At 46.8% G+C, this 16,488-nt stretch overlaps 1 protein-coding gene across 1 annotated transcript in view; it reads right to left on the reverse strand.

The window, feature by feature from the left end:
- The window catches only part of RYBP (RING1 and YY1 binding protein), a 65,465-nt gene extending 51,897 nt beyond the window's left edge, over window positions 1–13,568 (reverse strand). Inside the window, exons 1-2 of the mRNA XM_084633328.1 lie at window positions 13,396–13,568; window positions 12,174–12,299 (exon numbers count right to left, since the gene is read on the reverse strand). Of these exons, the coding sequence (XP_084489454.1) occupies window positions 12,174–12,299; window positions 13,396–13,427 (158 nt within the window). The 5' untranslated portion in view covers window positions 13,428–13,568. The remainder of the gene's footprint in view (window positions 1–12,173; window positions 12,300–13,395) is intronic.
- Between the last annotated feature and the right edge of the window lie 2,920 nt (window positions 13,569–16,488).

The raw sequence follows: 16,488 nt of genomic DNA on the forward strand, positions 1-16,488 counted from the left end.
CAAGCTTGGAATCTCAAAAGTGCATTACAAATATTAAGTCTCAACACCCTTGTAATGTAGAGCGTTATCACCATTGTACAGAGGCAAAGGTAGGAAGGAAGACTAGGGCCAGGTCTACATTACAGATCCATTATAACTACGTCGCTTGGGGGTGCGAAAGATCCACGACCCTGAGAGATGCAGTTACATCATCTACTCAGGTGGTTAAATCAGTGCTATGTCAGGAGGAGAGCTTCTTGGGGAGGTGGATTAATTATGCCGACAGGAGAAGCTATCCCACTGGTGTAGGACCATCTTCACTGAAGTGCTACAGCAGCATGGCTGCACCGGTGCAGCTGCAGAGCTATAGCGCTTTATGTGAAGACGAGCCCCAGCAGAGTCAGGGCTCAAATCCAGGTCATCTCCTAAGTACCACAAGTTCCTTGCTTTAAATGTAGATACATCTTTCATCTCAAGCATTCCTAGCAACAACCATTTGTGAAAAGAATGCTGACCAGGGACACACCAGGCCCACTTCTACTTTCAGGCCTTGTCTACACTACAGAGTTTTGTTGACGCAAGTTAAACCGACAATCAAAAACCAGTATAATTACATCACTTGTACGTGGTCACACTACACTCCTTCTGTCGGTGGAGCACGTCTACTCTTGGTGCTCTACCACTGACAGTGAGAGCAGCGCACTGTGGGTAGCTATCCCTCTGTGTTGCCTGCCACCTTCTGCAGGTAGGAGTTGTGGGAAGGCAGAGTGGATCGCAGTGCATCATGGGTGTAGGCTCAACATGCCATAATGTAGTTCTTTCTGTCCCAACATTCTATGGTTTTCCAACTATGTTTCACAGTATTTTTAATGGCCCCTGTTTACTGTGCGCTCGCCATCACTGTCTGAAAAGATGGATCCACACGGCTCTCTACTGTTGTGGTCACAGTTATGAACACGTCTCAGATGGTCACGCTTTCCCATGAGTTCCCAATCTGAACAGGAATTAGAGTTGCCTGACCTGCTGTATGCCACGGAAAAAAAACACCACCAGATTACTTTTGGCATTCACGGAGCAACTGAACACAGTGGACCATTGCTTTTAGGCTCAGGAAACAAGCACTGAGCGGTGGGATCACATTGTTATGCAGGTTTGGAATGACAAGCAGTGGCTGCAGGACTTTCAGATGCAGAAAGCCACCTCCCTAGAACTTTGTGCAGATTTAGCCCCAAGACTGCGGTGCCAAGACACCAAAATCAGATATCTCCTAGCAGTGGAGAAGCGTGTGGCTATCGCTGTGTGGAACCAGGCAACTCCAGACTGCAACCGGTCAGTCATGAATCAGTTTGGAGTCTGGAAATCGAGCATTGGGGCTGCGGTAAGGCAAGCGTGCAGGGCATCCTGCTATGAGGGACAGTGACTTTGGGCAATGTGCGTGAAATAGAGGATGGCTTTGCGGCAGTAAGATTCCCTCACTGCAAAGCTGCGACAGATGGCACACATATCCCAAATTTTGGCTCCAGACCATCTTGCAATGGAGTACGGCAACAGAAAGGGCTAATTCTCTATGGTACTGCAGGTGCTGATGGATCACCGGGGTCATTTCACCTATATCAACGCAGGGTGGTCCAGGACGATGCATGATGCACACATCTTCAGGAACACTGACCTGTACAGAAAGCTCCAAGCAGGGACTTTCTTCCCAGACTAGAAGATTCCAGTGGAGGATGTTGAAATGCCCATAGTGATCCTGGGAGACCCAGAGTACCCCTTACTCCCATGGCTCATGAAGCTTTACATGGGAAACTTGGACAGCAGCAAGGAGCGCTTCAACAATAGGCTGAGCAGCTGCAGAATGATAGTGGACCATGCCTTTGGAAGATTAAAAGCACGCTGGTGCTGCCTTTATGGCAGGTTAAATCTAAATGAAGAAAACATTCCCATCGTCATAGCAGCCTGCTGCATGCTCCATAATATTTGTGAGGCTCAGGGTGAAAAGTTTCCCCTGGCGTGGACCATGGAGGCTGATTGCCTGACCGCTGCATTTGAGCAGCCAGACACCAGGGCTATTAGGGGGGCACAATTTGAATCAGGGAGGCTTTGAAGCAAATTTTTATAATGACCACCAGTAATGTATCTTTCTATACAGTACTCTGCCATGCTTTAACAACTTGTCACCTTGCATGAAAATTGTGAGGATTCCTGACCAGGATTTATAGTCAGAAAATGATCAAACTGATACTATGTATTACTACCAACAGAAATCACCATGTGTAGAAGACAAAAATTGGTTATATTTCAGAGCTTGTTTTTATTAAAAAACAATTAACACCACACACACAAGGTTTGATGGGAAGGAAGATAACAGTGAGGAGCAGTGTAGGCTCTCACAGCTGTGTGTAAGTCCAGCTATCATTTTGGAAGCTGTCCAAAGGGGTGAAGTGAATGGAGTACTAAGATGGGCCAGGAAGTTGCAAGGAATGTGTAGGAGGAGTTTGGGAAGGGCATGGAAAGCAGTTCTGTATTGGCTCCGGGGGGTAAAGGGGGGTGCACGCATGTGTTATCATTGGAGCATGATTAGCGACTTCAACATCTCTGTTTGCTCCTCCATCACTTTTATCATCCACTCCCAGCCCTTTACAATACGCTTCTCTCTCCTTTCTGTCCTGCCATTCCTCCCTGCATTACTCTTTTTTTGGCCTCTGAGGATTTGAACACCTCTTGGAACACATCCTCCTTGCACCGCTTTGATCACTTCCTTATCGCGCAGCAGCATTCTGCCAGTGTGGTCTTCACAGGAACCCCCTACACCAGGGGTTCTCAAACTGTGGGTCAGGACCCCATTTTAATGGGGTCACCAGGGCTTGGTGTTAGACTTGCTGGGGCCTGGGGCCAAAGCCCTTCAGCTGAGTGGCTTCAGCTCTGGGTTGCGGGGCTTAGGTTACAAGCCCCCCTCCTTGGGCTTTGGGCCCCTCACCCCGGGCGATGGGGCTCAGGCTTTGGCTCTCCCTGCCAAGGCAGCTGGGCTCGGATTTCCCCCGCCCCAGGGCAGTGGGGCTCAGGTGGGCTCAGGCTTTGATCCCCCACCCTGGGGTCATGTAGTAATTTTTGTTATCAAAAGGGGGGTCACGATGCAATGAAGTTTGAGAACCCCTGCCTTACACATCTGCAGAAGCACAAGAAACAATACACAGAAGCATGGTTGTTGATTCAATGCTGTGCGTGAACTATTATAGTAAAATACACATCTTTTTACATACAAATCACTTTCTCACTGTCCCTCTGCAAGCACACATGTCTGCGAATGTCCTAAACATGGTGAGTTCGGCCCGGGTACAAGTTGGCATTTAAGATGGGGCAAAGGGTCTAGGTGTTTTTTTTAAGGTCATAAGTGCAGGCGACTCAGGACAATATTGTAGATTCTGCCACCGTTTTCCATAGGCAGGGATCACTGAAGCCGATATCTCACTCCTAAGAATAAACAAGGATGCAAGGGTGCATCTCCCGCACGCTTGCAGCTTCAGACCCTATGCTGCTTGCCTGTGTACTGCTTTGGTCTCTACACAAGTGATTGCCAAGTGGCGCAGGAAAGTTTCCTACAACAGGGGAAGGAACAAAGCAGCTCTGCCAAGGCACCTTCGGCAGAAGATTGGCGAGTACCTCCAGGAAAGTTTCCTACAGATCTCTCTGGATGAGTCCCATGAAATCTCAGTGTGCGTTAACACACTGCTGTTCCGCCACACTGCTCAGTTGCGCAAAGGAATGCGGAGCACACTCAAACACAGCTAGTCTTGTACATTTCTGTCCCTTCACCCACTTCAATATAAAGGACAGTTCTATCTCTCATAATTGAGCAGCATCAACTCAAAAAGATCACTTACCAGGGCTTTCCTCTCCTGCATCATGCGTGCCAGAGACAGACAGCTGGGACTAGCTAGACCCTCCAGAGTGGAGAAGAGGTCCTGATTCACCGTGCCACCAGACGACCCTGCCATGTACTCCACATCGTCCTCTAACTTGACCTCTTCATCCATGACTTTGTCCTCGGGGTTAGGTCCACGGTCCACTACCCCCAGCCTCACCAAAGTATCCACAGGGCTCTTTGCAGTGGAAGTGGAGTTGCCACAGAGGATGGCATCCAATTCCTTATCAAAGCAGCAGGTCTTCGGCGCAGCGCGAGAGCAATCGATGGCCTCCCTTGCCATCCGGTATGCCTGCCTCAGCTCCTTTATCTTTTCACAGCATTGCTGCATGTCCCCTGTTCATAGCCCGTACCCAACAAGCCATGAGAAGCCTGCCCATAAATGTCAAAGTTCCTATGGCTGGAGTGAAGCTGGGATTGCACAGCCTCCTCTCCCCACAGTGCCAGCAAATCCAGTAACTCAGGTGTGCTTCAAACAGAACAGTGTTTGCTACGTGGCGCCGCCATGATCAGCTGGGAAGAAGCTATATGAGCTCTCCATGCCGAGCAAACAGGAAGTGAAATTTCAAAAATCTGTGGGCCTTTAAAGGGGTGGGGCAAATGCCTGTGTACCTAGCTGTAGTCCACGGGAATTCAAACTGCTGATCAGAGCGGCCAGAATGGGCACTGTTGGACTCCTCCTGGAGGCCATTTTACAGCAACATAACCAAGCCCGGTGTCCACGCTTACACTTATGGATATATCTTTGCCGCAAAAAACTCTATGTCTCGTCAAAGTGGTTTTATTTTGTCGGCAAAGCAGGAGAGTTTTGTTGGCAAAAGGAGCATTGTAGTGTGTACACTGCCTCATAAACACAGGCAAAACCTCCCATGACAAAAGGGAAATGCCCCACGATACAGTAGGAGTTATACCCAGGTATTTAACCAGTTCTATCATGTTTGTGTCAGTTTTGATTTCTCTGGCTGGAGCAAAATTTATCTGAATTTTCTGAAGATACCATTGCTGACTCCAAAGTGAAAACAAGGAAAAATAGACCCACTTTCTCAGTCCTTAACTGAACATTGGGAATATCAGAATTCTAATGCAAACTGATGTGGTTGACAAGCTTATTAGTATGTCAATATCCAGAACGTGCTCCTAATTTACACCTGTTTTATGGAAGGGCTTATGCTGAGTTTAGGAAATAAACTGAAAGGACTGACTGTGCTTATAGATGCAGCAAAGATGTGTGAGTAGAGCACTGTTTGTTTGTTTACAGAAATATTTTGTTTGCACAAAAGGTTGACAGATGTAGTAAGCACATACAGCCATAGAGTGGACTTAGGTAGATGAGATAAGCCAAAAATTTCACAATTTTCTCCCTCCTCTGGGATACTGAAGATTTGCTTAGCATAATATATGAAGAATAGTAAATAGATGTTTCTGTGATTTTGCTGAGTGCTCAATAGAAACCAAGCAGCAATAAGTACAATTTGTCCCTATCTGTCTGTCTAAAATATGCACACTTAAAATAAAATTTAAAAATCCACACAAGCCCTTTTGTAAAAGTGCTTCCATCCAGGAAAGCCCAAATTCTTTACTGTACCTTAGGAAGAGGAACAACAGGACAAAGACAAATACTATGCTATACCTCGAACTGCCACAAAAAGTAGTTGTATGCATAGCCTGGGTAAACTTTGTTCGAGGTCAAAAGCTGCTCATTACAGAAGCACTGCACACCTGCCAAGTGACCTACATTGTGGAATGGAAACCTACTGACCTACAGAACTAGCTGAATGCCCACAAAGTAGGTCATTGGGGTTCCTCTCTTTAAAAGGAGTGTGTAATCATTGTGAAAGTGACATGACTGACTACATATATGTAGAGACAAATTTATGTGCTTCATGCAGAGGAGCAAATAACCAAATGAGAACAGTTAGGGTAGGTTTTCACTATGAAATTAACTCAAGTGTTCGGCACTACAGTCTAAGCACCCAGGTTAGCCTAACCTGGGTATAAGCAGCCACACTGAAAAGCTATACCCATTACCAGGTCCTCACTGATGCTGTACTCAGCTGTGTGTGTCACTATGGCACATCCCAGGATTCTTTGTGCTGCAATATGTTGAGCCGCTCTATGATGCTTTCCTACTGAATTGTAGAAGAACTTTTCTGTCCTTCTGGACACACAGGGTGGAATTGTGGGAAGGCACTGGAGGACTATCAGCATGAGTAGCAAGTATGAACCCAAGTTAATTCTGCAGAAAAGACATGCTCGAAGGAGATGACAGGATCTGGCAGTTTCCTAACTACTTGGTATAGTGTACACTTGCTGCCTATTTCAGGTCCACGTGCGACTGGGTCCCAGTAATTTAAAGGGCCCACATAAGAGATCTTTCAGGGTGCACTGCATAGAAGCCAATCTCATATCTGCTCAGCTTTCCAGTTTTTTTGACCAGCCCATAGGAAAGTGAAACAATCAAGTCAGTTTAAGGAAAGCATGCACGGAAAGGGACTTTGCCTTCCTCTGTCTTCACGTAGTTCCAGCACAAGACTCTATAGAGACACAGAGGGAGCTGGCGTCCAGCTGATGCAGGGCCTGTTTACAAGAAGAGAGGAAAGTTTTTTGTTTTTTTTTGCATGCTTTGGTTTCAGTACCTCGGCTTGAGAGACAAACGAAGATGAAGGGGGGTCATCTGGCGCTGGAGTAACAGGCTATATCTGGCGCTGGAGTAGCAGGCTCAATGCCAGGGGCAGGGGCTCACCCATGGGAGCCTCTAAGGTCTTGTTTTCACGAGGAATAAAGTTAGGTCTTTTACACCTTAAGCTTCCCTCTAGCGTTTACCTCATCCTGCTAACACATGAAACAGCCTGCTGTGTCCAAAATAGAATTTTACCATGTCAGCTAACATAGAAAAAAAACCTCAACATTTTCCCAGTGGAAATGTACCCCAAAAGCTCTATTTATTTTGTTTGAATACGGTGTTCAGAAATGGGAGGAGAGGAGTAGAGAATGGAGGTAGAAAACAAACATCTCTGCCAGTCAGATGGCACCTACTGTATTAATCACCTGTAGCATTTCATATGCCCAAGGCTGGGAGCTAGAAAGATCCAGGGAGGGGGTGTGGGGTGTCTCCTGGCATGCTTATTTGAATGTCAATACCCAGGACATACTTCCTGTTCAGAGTTTTAGCTCTGGGAAAAAACCTGAGCAGTTCAGGCCATGTTTGTGACCATCCAACATTTTCTGCCTCAATGTCAGATTTGTGGAAGGTTCTTCCTATTTTTAGCTCCCCAATCACACTGGGTTTGCCAACTCCATTGTGGTTGGGGAGCTAAAAATAGGAAGAATCTTTTTACAGGGGTACAGCTGTAGGATATTAAGAGTATAGAAATATACTTATGTTGAAAAATCAAATGAATTTTAATACATGTGAAAGACATTTAACTTAGAGCTAAATGAAAGCAGCTTGCTTCTAACTACATCATGACTACAGAGTGAAACAAAAATCTTCAGGAAAGGGTGGCCCAGCAGTTAAGTCAAAAGAATGGGACAACAATTAGAGTGCAGCCCCTAATTCCCAGAACAGAACTGGGCTACCTAGCAACTATTACGATGAGCTCAAGACTGAATAAAAAGAGCCACACAGTGATGCATGTTTATACTGGATAGAGCAATTTAGATTTTTGTCCCAAACTACAGATTATTAATTTTGTATCAAATGCTTTTATGTATGATCCATAACCAGTTATTTCCAAATAAGGATGTAATGGAAGCATTGTAAATCTGTGTTTCATAAATATACTACACTGAAATGAGAGATAAGATCAAGATTCTAATACCAGACACGTATTACCCTAAGTACAACAAAGATATCCGATCAGATCTCCAAGTGCATACCTTGTGTCTACAAATACTAGTGATAAGAACCACAGAAATGCCTATTAATAAACACACATACCCTCTTCAGGATATTTATGGAGCAAATTGTTCCTCTTTTATTCAAAAGTCACTTACTCTCTAGAAGAAGATGGCAAATTGCCGCTCTCACATTTTTCAGTGTACAGAGAAGACTCCAATCACTGCAACTTGATAGGAAAAGCCCTGCTTTGGGAACAGAGAGGCAAAGAAGGAGCCTATCCTAAAGGGTTAAGCTAGGAAAGTTATCACCCTCCCACATTTTCCTCAGTCACCTGAGCATGATCAATATAGTTGCTAAATACCACTTTTCTAGGAGTACCAGGAGCAGTGTGAAACGAACTATGAACAGGGGCAGGATTCTCAGGTATGATCACTCAGCTGGGAGAGGAAATGCCCAGGAGATATGGGGGGGGGAGGGGGGGAGAATGCAACACGTGCACACCTCAAAATAGAAACAAAGGGAGAGGACTGCCAGTACCTTTAAGAGAACTAGTCGGAAACAAAATGGACTAAACTCTGCCCTCAAATAAACAATCGTATTAATATCAACAAGGGCAAAATTTGGCCCTAAAATGTCCAGATTAAATATTCCTTCTATATTTTGAAGTAGTATTGGGTACTGGAAGGGTAGTGTGTGTTGAGCAAATCTCCCCAGTAGCAGAAGTTTTAATTCAAGCCCTAATCTCTTTTTAGCTAACAGGTAGCTACACTAGCACAAACATCTTAGTAGATGCAAGTAGACTTGCCCCAATGCAACTTTCCCTGGTTTGAAACCAAGATAAGCCATGTTATCTACCATAAGTCACTTTTTACACATGTGCACCACATCTACACTAGCAGTTCACATTGATGTGGTTATACCAGTATAAAAACCCCAGTGTAGGCAAAGCCTCAGCCTACTTGGATTGATGTTACTATTGTTCAGTCAAGTCAGCTCTGAAGTTTTCACCTTACTGAAATGAATGTTGGATTGTATGTAATTTGCACCTTTGTTTCTTTTACTGTTTATCGGAAAATTCCTTAGAACACAAGAACACTCAATACTAGATACATTTATTAAAGTAGAGGGAGATAAAATTTAGAAGATAACTTGTGAAAGTAAATGGTTGCATATTATGACAACTCTAGAATTTACATCAATGTTATGTGTTTAAACCAACCATAACATTTATGAATTCTCCTGGGCTGAACATGGCCCCACACATTTTAAAAATATTATTTTGTAACTTAAATATTTACAGGGGGTCCACTGAAAAACACCATTCCGGTACAGATTAATAATTAATAGTCTATCTTGGTTCTTCCTGTTAATTAGCAAATTCGTAAGTCACTGTATTTGTACGTAAAATTCCCTTTTTAGGCTCCTAGGGAAGGGACATTAAATCAGAGAATAAGTGAAACGTCTCACTGAAGCCAGTCACCCCTCCCACACAGCAGACAAGGATTATATCAAGTCTGTAAAAACGTACACAATCAAAGTTAGTTAAAGTCTAAACTAGTTCACAAATCAGAAAACATTAATCTGCCAAAATAAATTCTACAGCAAATCACTGACTTTACTGTGGGGTTTTTTTTTTTTTAAAAAAAAAAAGTCACTTTGGATTCATGTAAATCTGTTGAAACTGGGAACATTTTAACTGCACACAGTTAAAGATGAAAGACATTTGCTTCACTTCATGTCTTTGAAAAATATTATGAATTTGTCCAAATTACTTTTAAATATAAAGCAAAATACTTCAAACTTTAGTGAAACTCACTAGCTTTAAGTATGGCTAAATGACATCAATTTGTCAAATTATATCTTAAGTTGCTGATCCAATATCTCAAGGTAACCACAGTTTTATCTGAATAAAATTTATATAAAATCACTCAAACAGATTTCGTCATCAAACAAAAGTATTCTGAGTAATAAATCGTCAGCCATAAACCACTACACTTCCTTAGTCACTTATGAAAAAACTCTGAAGAGTTTCCCAGCTATTGACTTATACGTCACATACAGTAACACTCAAAGCCAAACCACAATAAAGAACTCTGACCTCTGAGGTCTTCTACATAGGCACACAAACAGAAGTGCACTCACAATAGACAGTGACTACTACTTTCAGTTGAGTATTCGTAAATGACACTAAAGCAAAACTGTATGATTTTTAATGGAGTATCCTGTACCATACATATTTTCAAATTCTACAACATAACTCAAACAGCGGCACACAAAAACTTAATGCACTCAAATGCACACAAACTTAATATATTCTAAATTAAAATAAGCTGTCCAGAAAAAGTGCTAATGGGAAAATGCTTCATGATGTTCCAGGCCCAATGATCACATTTGCAAATTATGTAGCATTTCTTAACCTAAAGTTGTCTCCTACAAAACAATTTTTCATTCTTAACTGGAAGAGTAATTGTTCTGGCTGAACAAACATTTTCAAATGTATCGTTTTCAAAAAAGTTTTGTATGGATTTTCATTTCTCAGAAAGTACTGTGGTCAAATTGAAAAGATCTCATAAGATACACCAAGTTAGTCCATGCACCACCCACACTTGGATTCCTAGTCTCATTTAGACTCCCATCCTGCAAGTACTTATACACATGCTCAACTTTATGACCATGATTACACTCACTGATTTCAATAGGACTACCCGTAGGAGTAAAGTCAGGCCTTAACCCTCCAGATGGATCCATTAAAATATCCCACAAAAGCCCACAGCACTTTGCCCAGACTCAGAGATCCACCTGAAGAAGTTAAATTGCAGGACTGGAGAGTAATAGAAAAAAACTTAAAGATTTAGGTCCACATTCAAATGGCTTTATATTCTTCATATTATCATATCTAAATTAATGATACGCCAATGATCAGACAATTTATCTCAACACTTTTCAGAATACCCTACTGTAAAGCATACACACACTTTAATCAACATGCATTATAATTAAAATATGCTAGTTACCTAGTGGAGTACTGCAATACTACACATAGTTGTCATGGTCATGTCACCCACAGGCTCAATGGCCCAAAAGCTTGGTCCAAATTATAAAAGAAAAGCTTAGCACTTATAAGGCTTTTTTTTTTTTGTTCAAAGCACTGTACAAACTAATTGAATACATTTTTAGTCTCCTTTGTCAAACAACTCAAAACACCAGAAGTCTTCAAGCAACAGTCTGTTCACGAAAATGTCTCTCAGTATGCAAAGAGCTTTACTTAAAACATTGTCTTAAACTTTGAAAAAAATAAGAATATAATATTTCCTTAATAGAAAGAGACAAAAATATGAACTCCTCAAATTTAGGAATGTACTTGTACAAAATATAAAAACATTAAAATGAGTCAAAGGCATTTGAAAGATCTGCAAACAAAAAAGCAGTTCCATGTTCATAGCCTAGCCCAGGGGTTGGCAACCTTTCAGAAGTGGTGCGCCGAGTCTTCATTTATTCACTCTAATTTAAGGTTTCATGTGCCAGTAATACATTTTAAAGTTTTTAGGAGGTCTCTTTCTATAAGACTATAATATATAACTAAACTATTGTTATATGTAAAGTAAATAAGGTTTTTAAAATGTTTAAGAAGCTTCATTTAAAATTAAATTATAATGCAGAGCCCCCTGGACCGGTGACCAGGACCCAGGCAGTGTGAGTGCCACTGAAAATCAGCATGCGTGCCGCCTTTGGCACGCGTGTCATAGGTTGCCTACCCCTGGCCTAGTCCTAACTCTCACTGTCAAGAGTAACTTTCTAAACCCAAGGGGGTGGGGGGGGGGGGAGAATCATGTGTACTCATTTAACTAGAGTATGACAGTCTCACTGTCTTGCAAAAACTTCCATCATGCAGAAAGAACCAACAGTTAAAGATTTCAGAAAGCCACATGACTTCCACATTAAATTTCTGTGGAAAACCAACTAATTTCAAATGACAATAGAATTCAAAGATCAACAAGAGAAGAGGAATAAAAAAAAAGTTGTTTCTGTGGCATCTTTAGTTTCAGCTATTTCTCTTCACTTCCCTTAACCCCCAAAAGGCATAACAAATATTTCCAACAGAACAAAAATTGTTTCCCCAAATGACAGAGAGAAATGTCCACCCAAATCAGAATTGAAAGGGTTTTAAAAAAAAGAGAGTCTTTTTATCATCATCAAATGGAACATACAGAAAAAAACATCAGGTCACTACCAAGCCTATAAAACAGTTGTGTCCAAGGTATACTTAAGCGTTGAAACAGAATTTAAAACAACATACAGTATTAAGAGGAGAACAGGGGAGATTATTTACTCTAAAGGAAATAAAATACTGAACCCACTTCAAGGTAGCAGGTAAAATCAACAAGACAGAATAATTATGGATTAAAGAAATATTTTAACGTATATGTATACCTTGTGGAGGTGCCTTTCCTGACATCACAGATGCTGCATTTGAAGGCTTCAGCACTGTTCCTAAAGGTGCAGACACTACAATCCCAAAAGCCTTCGTCTGCTGCAGGTTTTGCTTGCCTTTTTGGCCTTGAAGAGAGAGTGTGCGTATGTGTGTATGGGGAGGAGGAAAAAAGGAGGAGGAGGAAGAGAGGAGGAGAAAAAGAAAAACACACACATTAGAAACCATATTATCAAGCAGTGAAATCCAGTGCATTCTGTAATTCTCAACTTGCATCGCCAGACTCCGTTTCTCTTCCTTGCCTAAAGAGTCATCAAATATCTGCTATTGGGGGCGAGGGGGGGCACTATTATAAAGCAGTAATCCCACACCCCACACTTTGCTTTATCCTAGCCTTCGCCCCCCCATCCCCCCCACACACACACTACACACCCTGCATTTACTAACCACCACCCCACACACACCCTGGAAGGAAAGAAACTGGGGGGGGTGGGGGGCGTTTCCCCTCAAATCTTTAAACCCAGACAATCGATTTTCACACAAACAACAACGGTTACCCAGTGAACCTGGGAGGGCGAGACTTGGGCAGGGAGGGGAGAGACAAGAGGAGCCCGTCTCCCCCCTCACCCTCCTTTTTTGGAGACGGGTGGGTGGTGAAGACTTGAAAAGCTGGGAGGCGTGTTCCCCCCACCTACCCACCCACCCCCATGTCTGTCTGTCTCCTCCACCTTGTTAAATCTCCCTTTGTCTGGGAGAAGTGAGGAGCGGAGGAGAGTGTGTTTGTGCGAGAGAGAGGAGCCGCCATAGCTGCTCTCACACCAGCTTAGCCCTGGCACCAGCAGCAAGGAGACACAAGCCCGTCTCCCTCCTCCTCTTGCCCTCACACGCTCCCTCCATCTTAGGAGCCTCGCGGCTGGCGAGCAGCCCCCTCGCGCACCGCGGAGAAGCTGGAGTTGCTGTACCTGGCTGGAGGGACGCAAACAGCCCCCCCCCCCCGCCGCCTCCATCTTAGGAGCCCCCCCCCACTCTTCCCCCCTCCGCCCCAGCCACACAAGGGCCTAGGCGCCCCCAACACCCAGACAAGAGGGGAGCTGCCCGCTGAGGGAGGCCCCACAGTCCTCCCCTACCCCGGCCGGCCGGCCACCCTCCCTCCATCTTAGGAGCCTCTTCTCCGCCCCCTGGGCTTCCCCTGCTGGACCCCCCGGGAGCCCGCTCGTTCCGTACCTGGTCGGGCTCTTCTTGTCGCCCATGGTCATGGATCGGGGCCCCCCTGCCCTGCGCGCGAAGGGAGAGGAGACGGGTCGGGGCGGACTCGGTCCAGCGGGCTCCGGCTGCTCCTCAGCCGCCGCCGACGCTCCAGCCGCTGCCAGGCTCCGCTCCAGACTAGCAGCGCAGCCCGGCTCCCTCCCTCCCACCGACCGCACGGCGACAGCGGGCGGAGCTCGCCGCCCGGCCCGGCCAATCCGGGCCGCCCGGCCCTGGGCTCCGCCGGGGAGGGGAGAAGGGACGGGAATGCGCCCCCCCCCCACTCCCCACCCGCAGGGCGGCGGGCCCCCAGCCGGCAGCCCGCGGGGGGGGGATGTGCCACCCACCCCCCCCGAACCACCCCCCGGCGGGGGAGAGAGGAACGTGCTCCCCAGCCACAGGGCAACGTGCCCCCGGAGAGGAATGTAGCCCCCCCGAGGAACGTGTCCCCCCCCAACCAGCCACCCACTGGGGAGAGAGGAACCTGCTTCCCCCCCACACCCTACAACCAGCCACCCACTGGGGAGAGAGGAACCTGCCCCCCCCGGGGAACGTGTCTCCCCCCCCCCCCACAACCAGCCACCCACTGGGGAGAGAGGAACCTGCCTCCCCCCCACACACAACCAGCCACCCACTGGGGAGAGAGGAACCTGCCCCCCCCCCGGGGAACGTGTCTCCCACACACATAACCAGCCACCCACTGGGGAGAGAGGAACCTGCCTCCCCCCCGCAACCAGCCACCCACTGGGGAGAGAGGAACCTGCCTCCCCCTGCACAGCCAGCCACCCACTGGGGAGAGAGGAACCTACCTCCACCCCCCGGAAACGTCCCCCCCCCCAACCAGCCAGCCGCAGGGGAGAGAGGAACCTGCCTCCCCCCACAACCAGCCACCCGCAGGGGAGAAGGGAACCTGCCTCCCCTCAGCCACCCGCAGGGGAGAGGGGAACCTGCCCCCAAGGGAACATGCCCCCAAAACCAGCCACCCACTGGGAAGAGAGAAACCTGCCCCCCAGCAACCCTGCAAGGGAATGTGCCCCCCCCCAGCCACCCACCCACAGGAGATGGAGGAATGTCCCTCCCCACCCACAGGGGAGAGAGGAACGTGTCCCCCCAGCCACAACCAGCCAGTCACCCACAGGGGAGAGGGGAATGTGCCCCCCACAACCAGCCCCCCACCCGAAGGGGAATGGGGAATGTAGGCAGCCAACAACCCACCCACCCGCTCCAATGAGGGGAGAGGGGAATGTGCCCCCCCCCGACCCAGCCAGCTGCCACGCATAGGAGAGAGGGGAATGTTCCCCACAGCCAGCCCTGACCTCCCCAAAGGTGGGCCCAGGTAACCCAGGAGAGAGAAAGGGAGCTCCTGAGACCAAGTACAGAACAATAAGCTAAACCAACCAACGAGGAAGGCACAGCCTGAGCCCGGGGAAGAGGGTGCTCTTGAAAGACAGCACAGTGGGGTCTGTACCCACCCAAAGCAGGGTAGAGCCACCTCATGGGAATGGTGGGGTGGGGGACAGCAAGGCGGCTTGTTTCTAGCTGTAACACAGTGGCCTGCCCCTTTAAGGAGCCAGGATGCCTGGGACCAGCCAGGCCTGTTCTCTATAAAGGACAGAGAGGTTAGTTGGCAGCCGCTCCAGAAGGTGAGGGTCTCTGCAGTAGGCCCTGAAGCAAGGGGGTTGACAGGAAGGGTGTGTTTTCGTTTTTGCAACTGCTGTGTTGTAATGGTTTTGCCTAAGTTTTATGTTGAAAACTAAGCCCTGGGGCAGGGCCCTGAAAGTCTCAGGTGCTGCTGTGAGTCCTTCCTAGGCTGGGAGACAGGCCAGCAGCCTATGCCATCCAACAGCCCTAGGAGAAGAGACCTGTGAATGTGCCCCATCCAGTTCTGCTACCAGGGGCACAAAACAGCCCCGGGGGATGGCCTCCCCCACTGAACCCATAGAGATTTTACTGCCCAGGGCCGGGAGGATAGAGGCTTCCTGAGAGAGAGTAAGGTCACAAACCCCTCTTCATCCAATGCAACCAGAAGGGACCCCAGTGAGCCCAGGGGAGAGTGAAGCACTGTTTCCCCTAACAGCCCTCCTCCCCACCCAACTAGGAGTCCAGCCAAGTGGACAGAGAGTATGGGGAGAAGGCAAGGGGCACTGTGTCCATATCCAGCCCATGCAGAAAACCAAGAGCTAGCCCTGGGAAAAGGCAAATGGGAGTCCTGCTCAAGGAACAGAGGATATCTACTCCCATTCCTTCCCTATAGGGACCAGTGATGGGAGATCTTGGGAGAGGGCATTGAGAAAAGACCAGCATCACCCCCAGTCAGCCCAGTGAAAAGGGGACTTGTGCACCACGGCAGTGGGAGATGTGCTCACCCTCCCATCCACCAAAAGGAGGGCTCAGTGAGACCGGGGGAGAGAGGGGAGGTACCCACCCAAAGGACGATGCAATAAGCCTCAGGGCAAGAGAAGGAGAGTCTACTCCCATGGGAGCAAACTTGAGTATCTCAGAGTCAAGGGACATTAAGAGGAAAGCCAAGCAGGTATATCCCCATTCCCCTGCCGCACATTCGCTTAGACCCTGCAAAGGGCAGCATAGCCAGCTCGGGGGAAAGACGGAGCCATTCTCTGTCCTCACACACGTATGCAACCTCATAGACTTCAATGGAATTTGCCCTGATGTAATGGAGTGTAGAATTTAGCCTGGAAAGAGAAGCAAAGAGTGTAGGGAGTGCCTTCGGAGAGACATCCATACTTGAGCCCCAAATCTCCACTTCCCCCTCTTCCTTCTCTCTATTGCTCTTTGTGGTGAATCATAGACCCACACAGATACTTGACTATTGCCTTTATGGCATATTTGTAATTTCTTAGCTTTTCAAAAGTGACATTCACATTTGTTCATGATTGACTCATGAACCATTTGACATTCGTTAAAAATAAAAAGGGAATAGGGAATAGCATATTCAGCACAAGCTGTGCATCCTCTCCCCTTCCCCTAACGCACAAGCAAAGGGCAGTGCAAAGGGGTGCATCTATAGTGGTATTAGCCACAACCATATTTCTGCACCAATGTAGCTACATA

This window comes from Lepidochelys olivacea, assembly GCF_965140295.1.
Source record: "Lepidochelys olivacea isolate rLepOli2 genome assembly, chromosome: 7".
Classification (NCBI taxonomy): Eukaryota; Metazoa; Chordata; order Testudines; family Cheloniidae; genus Lepidochelys; species Lepidochelys olivacea.